General features: G+C 55.1%; 1 protein-coding gene across 13 annotated transcripts in view; it reads left to right on the top strand.

Annotated features, from left to right (window-relative positions):
• Positions 1-7,382, top strand: part of EBF3 (EBF transcription factor 3) — a 117,571-nt gene extending 110,189 nt beyond the window's left edge. For 2 of the 13 annotated variants that reach the window (XM_082720216.1, XM_082720210.1), the window contains exons 13-17: positions 410-587; positions 1,625-1,813; positions 2,220-2,417; positions 3,486-3,598; positions 4,702-7,382. In XM_082720216.1, coding sequence (XP_082576342.1) covers positions 410-587; positions 1,625-1,813; positions 2,220-2,417; positions 3,486-3,598; positions 4,702-4,719 — 696 coding nt within the window. In that variant the 3' untranslated portion in view covers positions 4,720-7,382. The remainder of the gene's footprint in view (positions 1-409; positions 588-1,624; positions 1,814-2,219; positions 2,418-3,485; positions 3,599-4,701) is intronic. The other 11 variants (XM_082720218.1, XM_082720220.1, XM_082720221.1 and 8 more) reach the window with 7 other exon arrangements.
• The last annotated feature ends 1,457 nt before the right edge of the window (positions 7,383-8,839 follow it).

Genomic DNA, 8,839 nt, shown 5'->3' with positions numbered 1-8,839 from the left:
GGTGGTAGACAGTTTGGCGTGGCCCGGCGTGGGAGGGAAGGACGGGCACCCACAGGCCATCCTCAGGCTGCCTGGAGGGCTCTGGGGGGCAGACTCAAGGGCACTCTAGATTCGGGCCTGCTTCTGTGACTCTGGGTGCGGTGCGTTCCCCGCTTCTGTGCACGCTTCTGGGGCCTGTGGGCTGTGGGTGCGGCACGGACCAGGTGTCCCCACGCAGAAGCACCGTCGCACCGTCTTCCCAAGGGAGGCTCTTCCCACTACAAAATCCGTTTGTCACCGTCTAGAACCAAGGGGTAGGGGAACACTGCCCCGTCATTTGGCCTCGTGGGACAGGGTGGGGGAGTGGACCTGTGCTCCCCAGGGTACCGTGGGAGCTGGAGGCAGACCGGGCGCTTCCCTCCCGCCCCAGGAGATCATCTTGAAGCGAGCAGCTGACATCGCCGAGGCGTTGTACAGTGTGCCCCGCAACCACAACCAGATCCCCACCCTGGGCAACACGCCTGCGCACACGGGCATGATGGGCGTGAACTCCTTCAGCAGCCAGCTCGCCGTCAACGTGTCGGAGACATCGCAAGCCAACGACCAAGGTAGGCCGCCGTGCCGGGAGCAGCCCCTTCCCTGGACGCGCTCCCAGGGACCGTTGAGACGTCGCGGCAGCTGCCCGTGTCCTGGGTCCAGCGGGGAAGCGGGCGGCGTTCCGTGCGCCTTGGCTCTCTCCGGCCAGCGGCCGTGCCTGGCGAGCGCAGGGCGGGCAGCGCCCAGAGAGCCCAGACCTCGTTTGTTGCCGCGGCACGTGGCTGCGCTCAGTATTCTGGTTTTTGCTAGAAGTTTCCTGGAAAGGTGGGAGGAGCCACAGGACAGCCGTGGGGTAGTAAGTGGATGGGACCTTTCTTGGATACGTCCCAGGGGTGGGGCTCGGAAGGAGTAAATGAAGAGGAGCTCCCAGTGTCCGCCATCCACTCCCCCCGCCAGCGGTGCACTTTCTCCCAGTACGCAGTGACCTGGCGTCCAGGGGTCACAGGACCCTGTCGTCCAGAGGTCACAGGACCCTGTCATGTGAGCCAGTTCCGAGCAGGTCTTAGTCCTCCTCTCTCAAATCGGTACGGACTCAGAGAAGGCCTCCGCCACGGCTCCGGGTCACACATACTCCGCGGCGGGCCTGATGCCCCCGCTCCCCGGCCTGCCCCGCGCTCTGGGAAATGGTCACCGTGCAGACCGAGACCCAGAGCAGCCCCGCCTGGGAACTTACGGCCACAAAGGAGCTCTCCCCGTCAGCCCTGGCATGTGAAGGTCTGCAGAGGCCGGGAGTTCTGCTAGCGCGGGGGGAGCCCCTGAACCCGAGCCGTCGGGGATTGCTTCCAAAGAGACACCCGCAGCTGCGGGTCAGACGGAAGCGCGCGGGGCCGGCTGCCGGCGCGGGCAGGACGGGGCTCGGAGCTGCACCCGAGCGTGGCCGGCGCGGCGAGGTGACCCGAGCCGGCTGGACGCGCCGGGGCTGGCGCGCGGCGGAAGGTCGATTGAAAATGTTGCATATGTGACAGAGGTTTGCGGGGAAGCACCCCCCCCCCCAGTGTCTGTATCCCTGATAATAATGTTATTTTTGGCCGGGGGGGGGTTTTAACAGTCGGCTACAGTCGCAATACAAGCAGCGTGTCCCCGCGAGGCTACGTCCCCAGCAGTACTCCCCAGCAGTCCAATTACAACACAGTCAGCACTAGCATGAACGGATATGGAACTGGCGCCATGGCCAATCTAGGGGTCCCGGGCTCGCCTGGATTCCTTAATGGCTCCTCCGCTAACTCTCCCTACGGCAGTAAGTGTCTGTTTTTGTCACACGTCATCACATAGATCCATGTTCACTCCCGAGTCCAATGTGTGCATTGCTTGGCTGTTCTGTGGTGGGAGCTGCTGGGCCAAAGGGAGGGTGGCTCCGGAGGCTGGGGGGCCGCGTGGCCACGGCAGGTGGCTCCGGAGGCTGGGGGGCCGCGTGGCCACGGCAGACCGGCCTGCGGCGGCCGGAAACCCGCACGAGACGGGGCTGCCGGTCGGAAAGGAAAGTCCCCACGAGCATTTGCCCGTTAGCCAGAGAGCGGCCGAGCCAGAAGCGTGTCGTGCTTGTGTTGTCGGGGCCGCCGCTCCAGGCGAGGCCCCGAGAGCCCTCTCTGTGTGCTGTTGCCGTGCCGGCGCCGCGCGTGCTGACCGTGTTTGCTTTGTTGCAGTAGTGCCGTCCAGCCCCACCATGGCAGCCTCTTCGGTCACCCTCCCTTCAAACTGTAGCGGCACACACAGCATTTTCTCATTCTCACCTGCCAATGTCATCTCTGCAGTGAAACAAAAGAGCGCCTTCGCGCCCGTGGTCCGGCCCCAAGCCTCTCCTCCTCCCTCCTGCACCAGCGCCAACGGGAACGGACTGCAAGGTGAGGGGCGGCGCACCGGCCCCAGGGCTCGCCGAGCGCGCGCGAGCTCTCCCCACCCCCCCGACAGCCCCCCCACCCTGAGGGCAGGCCAGGCTGCGCCGTGGGGCGCGAGCTCCAGCCCTCCCTCCGGGTCCTCGCCCCTGCCGTGGCCCATGCATGCCCCCCCCACCACTGAGCTGCATTGCGAGCCACCCCCCTCCCAGTAGCCACGTGAAGGACTCGCCCTGCCCCGGGACTCACCCCCACCAGTAACTGAGTCTCGCTGGTAAAAGCCATTGCCACCTGCTTCCAACCTCACCCACGTGTCCTCCCCTCAGGAAGGGGACCTGCCGGGGCACTGGGCAGAGGCAGCGGGGGGTGCGGAGGGGGGCCCTGTCCCGACCACTCAGCAGACGGGCCTTCACGGCCGCGGCTCAGCCAGGAGAGCAGGGTGCACCCACCGGCAGCGTCAGCGCTGGCGGCCTCCTTGCTCCCAGGCAACAGAGTGTCCTTGGGGCGGGGACAGTGGGTCCCTGTGCCACCTGCGGAGCCCGGTGCAAAGCCAGCGCACTCTCCGCGTCCTGAGGCTGAGCCGCCTTCTCAAGCCTGTAGAACAGACCCTGCCCCGCCAGGCTGTGCGGCAAGGGGTGCGCCCAGCCTGGGGCCGTGCATGCGTGAAAACCGGGGGGGGGGGGCGCTCCTCTGAGTCCTCTCCCTCGCACACTGAGGAGGGAGCAGGGCCGGCCCCGAGGGCAGGGGGAGGCACCCTGCGGACGCAGCTGCCCCCAGATGGGGCCACGTGGACAGGCTCCGGGTGCCCGCCCAGGGCCGGGTCCCTCTGGGCCGCGTAGGCTGCCCTGCGAGGTGTGCGGCAGCTGGGCCACGTGCGTGCCCCTAGGCCTCGCGATCTTCTGCGTGGCTCTTGGTGACTCACGGGGGCCACAGGCACTGAATTAAGTGGCCGTCATCTGGCCTCTTTCAGACACCACCTTTGGTATATGCTCCTCCCGGTGAAAATCAAATCCAGTTACTCCTTTAAAAAAATGAATCCATTCAACCAGTATTTACTGAGCGCCTACTATGTGCCAGGCTCTCTGCTGGGTGCTGAGGACGTTACCGTGGAGAAGACAAACTGGCCCTTTTGTGAAGTCGGTGGCATATTTCACTTTGATGAACTAATGCTCAAAAAAGGAACTGGAAAGGTATCCGTGATTTGAAATAATTGTCTTCCCAACATCTTAGCGTATGAGAGGGACGCCCGGGCCCCGGGTGCCGCCGACCGGCCTGCAGGCCCACCGCGGCCCCCAGCCCAGAGCTTCTCGCGAAGCAGGGGGCCAGGGGCCATGGCCCGGCCACCGTCCGCATGGCGCGGAGGCTCCCGGGAGGACGGCGCCCCGCGGTGTGCACCCACACGGGGCTGCCAAAACCCTAACGTTGTAACGGTGAGTCGGAGAGGAATTAAGACTGTAGAAATTAATGAACTGGGAAATTGAAGCTCGCATCACTACGTGAACAAATGCATTAATATGTTATACATAAATTAATGAGAATGATCGTTCTGACCAAAATTAAACAACACCGAAAAGACGTAAATTCTACTCGTACCAGGAGTTCACTGGAGAGCGTCCGCTGCACTTGGCGTTTTAGCACCAAGTTTCTTACTCCGAGAGGAGCAGAGAGCTCCCTGGCGTGGGGCTGTCACTTGGGTCTCTTCGGGGCCTTGGCCTTGAGGTGGCAGGGCAGGTGGGCTAGGAGCGGCTTTGCTCCTAGGGCGCCCACGACTCACCATTACGATACCGCACAGTCCACAGGAGGTCCGAGGCAAGGGCTGAGAGCGGAGGGGAAACTGAGGCGCCCCGGTTTTCACGGAGGGAGTGACCCTGGCGCCCGGGTCCCAGTGGGGCTGCGGGCCGGCCCTGGCTGGCGTCACAGACGTGACCAGGTTGGTTCACGTCTCTGGACAGCGGTGGCCTCGGGGGAGTCTGGGCCTCCGTCTGCTGTGAACGAGCCACTGAGACCTGTGGGAAGGGGTGGCCTCGCCCAGGAGGGCCAGCAGCCTCGCCCTTCCAGAGAAGTCCTGGAGGAGGGCTGCCGCATGAGGGGTCGCGGGGGGGGTGTCTGTCCCCACACGTACCCCGCTTCCATGAAGTAGAGCCCCCCCCCGCCCCCCGCGCCTTGACCGAGCCCATGGCTGGTTGGCGGGCGCGGCGCACGCCCCACGTCACCGTTGAGTCGAGCCCCAGGCGGAGGCCGGCCTGGCCCGCGACGGGGGCAGCCCAGTAACCCGCGGCTCTCTCTCTTTCAGCTATGTCTGGGCTGGTAGTCCCGCCCATGTGAGCGGCCCGCTCTCCCTTCCGCAGCACCCAGCACCCAGCACCCAAGGACGGACTTCAGGGGACACGTTTAGTCCAGGAGAGCTGCGGCGGGAGCCAGTGTCTGCAAACGCATCGGCCGCGGCGGAAACGCTACAAGAGACTTTGTTTAAAGATTTTATTTAAACTATTAAGAATCAACATGCAAACAAGCCTACTTCTTCATGAACAATTCCATTTTATTGACTGAACTTTTCTCATATTTTCACATTTCTCAGTCCTGAAGACTAAGGAGAACAAAGCGACGCCTATTTTGTATAAAGTTTCCGACTCCGTCTTGGCTATGTCTAGTACTTGCTATGTGTTGGGAGAAACTTTGTGAATGCACCATTTTGATTATCATGAAACACTGATGAGAAATGCCTCCAGACATTTTTCTGTACTCATACTTAGACTCACAATGGTTGTGTATCTCTATAATGTGAAATATTTTTTTGTGGTGAAAAAAAAGGGGCCAAGGAGGTGTGAGCCATCGAACTGGAAGAAAGGAGGACTATGTGACTAGGAGAATTCGGGGTGGCAGGGAGGGAGGGAGGGTTTATCATTGCTTAACTTCATCTTAATGAAATGAAACTTTGTAACTTATTGTAGTTAGAAATTGTAACTTTGATATTGAATTCTCTTGCCTTCAACAAGCACACTGACAGAAAAAAAAAAATGCTACTGTCTGTTGGTTAAAATATTCTCCCACTGCTAGAGCTTCCTGTTAAGCAAGTGTGATCTGCAACATTTTTTCAACTTTTGCTAGCACTCTATACTATTGCATTCTTAGGCTACTGTGAGGTCCATGTTTCTTGTACCAGAAATTGTCCTTTTGACTTCTAGCTCCTTCTTCCCTAATGTGTTTTGTATGTGGTTATAAAATTGTAGACTTTTGTGATTTTGCCAAAGTTGTAGCTAAATATTTATACACTTGTCTTGAATTTTTTTCAGATCCACTTAAATATTTAGAAAAAAAAACAAAAACACGTTTTCTTCCTTATGTGTCTCATAAGGAATAAAATGGTCTCCATTCAACACTTTTCCATGAACACTTACAGTTGCTAAGGGACTTTCTTTTGTAACATATCGATTATAAATATTGTATTTATCTTTGAAATTTTGTACATTGCTTTTCCTGCCGTTTTCTTTTTCTTGTCTGTATTGGTTTTTGATCGTGGCCTGGTGTTGGGAAGAGCATTAGCCAAGAGCTGTCTCTTTGACCTGTTTTGTTCAAGTGAACCGGTGTCCTTACATTTCATTTGTATTTCAAAGATTTGCTTTCTAGACTTTCCATCCTTTTTTTCCCTTTTTTTTTATTTTGAGGAAAAGTCAAATTCATTGTTTATTTTTATATTATTTTTAAGTTATCTGAACAAATACTTTTGAAAAAGAAGTTCGTTGTATAGTCAAAACAAAACGGTGCCGCCCGGCTGTGACAAATCCTAGTAGATTCCGTGCATGTTGAACAGCCGCGAAGAGGGGACACCGTTTGGGGCTGTGTCCTTATTTTATTTTTCTGTAGAATGTAAAAAGTCATTTAGCTGCCACCCATGACTTTGCCACATAGCTGAACTGTGTTTACTGGAAAAATTCAGAGGCCTAAAGTTTAAAATAAAATTTACTTCTGATGTTTTAATTAAAATGTTTGCCACATTAACTTCTCTGATGCCTTAAAAGTGGACTTCTTTAAAGAACCTTTGTGCTATTTTATCACAGGCTTATGACACAATTGTTAATGGAGATTTTATTTGGAGATTTACGGTGTAACAAACACACACACACACACACACACACACAAAAGCACAAACCTGGTGTTCCATGTGTCGCTCCTTTCTGCGTCTGATTCTGCTGCGTGGCGTGTCCTCCCGGGCCCACCTAGGATTCAGAGAGGTTTCAGGGAGAACCAAAGTCACTGCTGGTTTTTAACTTATTTTTAAAAACAATACTTTTTGTGTGGTCAGACCCAGCAGCACCTCTGTGCTTTTTAAACCGGAATGACCTCCCGCAGACCTGTGCCTGTTTGTGCCAAACCCACGGTGAGACCCGGAGGTGGGTCTCTCCCCTTTGTGTTAAATGCTCCTTGGACACAGCACAGCAAATGTTTTGCAAATTGCAGCAGAAATCAGATTTAAATCAAAAATGAGGGACTTTAAAATACTTTGACAAAAAGAAAAAAAAAACAAAAAACAAAACCATGCACAACTTAGGAAAGTGTTTATTCAAGGGACTCAATAAAAAAAGCAGAATGTCCCCAGTGGTCAGTGGGTCACAGTCCGGCCCTTTGACCGCTAAGGCTTAGCTACGTGGGAAAGCCCGAGAAGTCACTTTGGAACTAAATTGCCTCCGTTTTATTTTGTATAAGTAATGGTTTGATCTAAAAACAAGCTCACGTGTACATGTTAAGAACATTTGCAAGTTTCCTCAGCCCTGCACTCGGTTTGTGTTTTAGATTAATTAGTCAATGCCCCTCATGGCTTCATTGTCTCCAAATTGAGCGCTTCACTAAATGGTAGATTTTACTGTTAAAAACCCTACAATAAGATTGTTTTATCTGTACATTTTTTCAGATATTTAACTGTATAAAAATGTTCATTTTACACAATATTTAATTAAAGTATTTCTTGTCTGTGAATTTCACTTTGGGTAATTTTATCTGTTTTGATTACAATGAGTGGCAAAACGCATGCAGAAGTCATCTGGGGTGGTGGGGGTGGGGAGTGTTCCTCTGCACACCCTGGGCCCTGGGACTGTGTCTCGGCCAAGATTAAAGTGATTCATAGAAGAGTCTTTCTAGGAAGTTCTCAGTCCTCAAACGGCTCTTCTCACTTCTCACATGCACAGAGAAATCCTCATGGTTGCCACGATGGCTCTGGCGCCCAGAGGGGCCACCTGTCCGTGTGTTGCACTCGGATGTCTGCAGGGGACTCTGTGTCGGACACAGAGGCCAGAGCCGCTCTACAGCACTTAACCAACCAGGAGACAGCCTCCCCCGCCCCCCCCGGGGGGCCTGCCGCTGCTTCCAGGCTGGAGGGCTCCCCAGGGCAGGTCTAGGGCAAGTGCACTAGAGCTGCTCCTCCCCCCCCACCCAACAGAGCGCATTGGGCGAGAACCAGCTTCAGGTTCTGGACAGCTCTGGACAGGCTCTGGACAGGCAGACACCAGGGGCCCAGAAGGTGGCCGAGGTCTCATGTGGGGGAGACCACTGCCCATTCCAGGCCCACCGTAAGGGCAAGACAGACCCTCTGTGCTGTCTCCGTGCTCCGCCTGGGTCGTGGTGGGCTGTGCCGTGGTGCGGCCCGAAGGCACCATCCGAATGAGTTCTGCCCTCGGCACCTAATTTACACCACGAAGCGGCTCCTGCGAATGAATTCTCGGCACCCCTCCCAGCTCATTCTGGATTTTTCACTTTCTCCTCAATGAAAGGCTGGTTTTGCATGTTTTGGCTTGCAGCTCTGTAGCACATACACATAAGTGTGATCCAAATTAGTACTCACAAATGTCATCTTAATTACTTGTTCTGCTGAGCAAAACAGGAAACAATTATTCAAAACATAAAGAAACTTGTGAATACCTTTTTCTCCTGTCAGTGACAATCAGGTTCCTTTGACTGTGTTTTTGTCTCAGCCTTAAAGAGATAGCAAAGGAAAAAGAGGCTCTCAGGGTACCAGGTTGCGGCCGCCCACCCTCGCGCCCCTCCCCGCCCTGGGGTCTTTCCCAAGGTGCCTGGGTGGGGAGGGCTGGGACCCAAAGTCCCCACTCCCAGCGGGCGCCAGAAATGCCAACCCTGGGCGGCTGGGGGCAGGGCGGGGCGGGGCGGGCAGGGCTGCTCCCGGGGCGGCTCACCAGGGCCCTACAACCTGGGGAGAAATTGTTTCATGTTTGTGTTTCGAAGCAGAAGCAAGAACTGCACTCTCTCCGAATGTATGCCAATTATTGTCAGGCTGCCTTTTAAGGTCTTTCAAGCTTTTAAAGATTATTCAAAGCACTTGAAATGGGCTTCCATCTAATGCCTCATTTCATTGCATTAAACAGCCTAGTTAATAAAGAATCAATATATTCAAAGGGCAAGGTTATCTTTTGTCTATAAGG

Source organism: Mustela nivalis (assembly GCF_964662115.1).
Source record: "Mustela nivalis genome assembly, chromosome: 2".
Lineage (NCBI taxonomy): Eukaryota > Metazoa > Chordata > Mammalia > Carnivora > Mustelidae > Mustela > Mustela nivalis.
The sequence above is the reverse complement of the archived record's forward strand: the minus strand, read 5'-3'. Positions and strand labels throughout refer to the sequence as shown.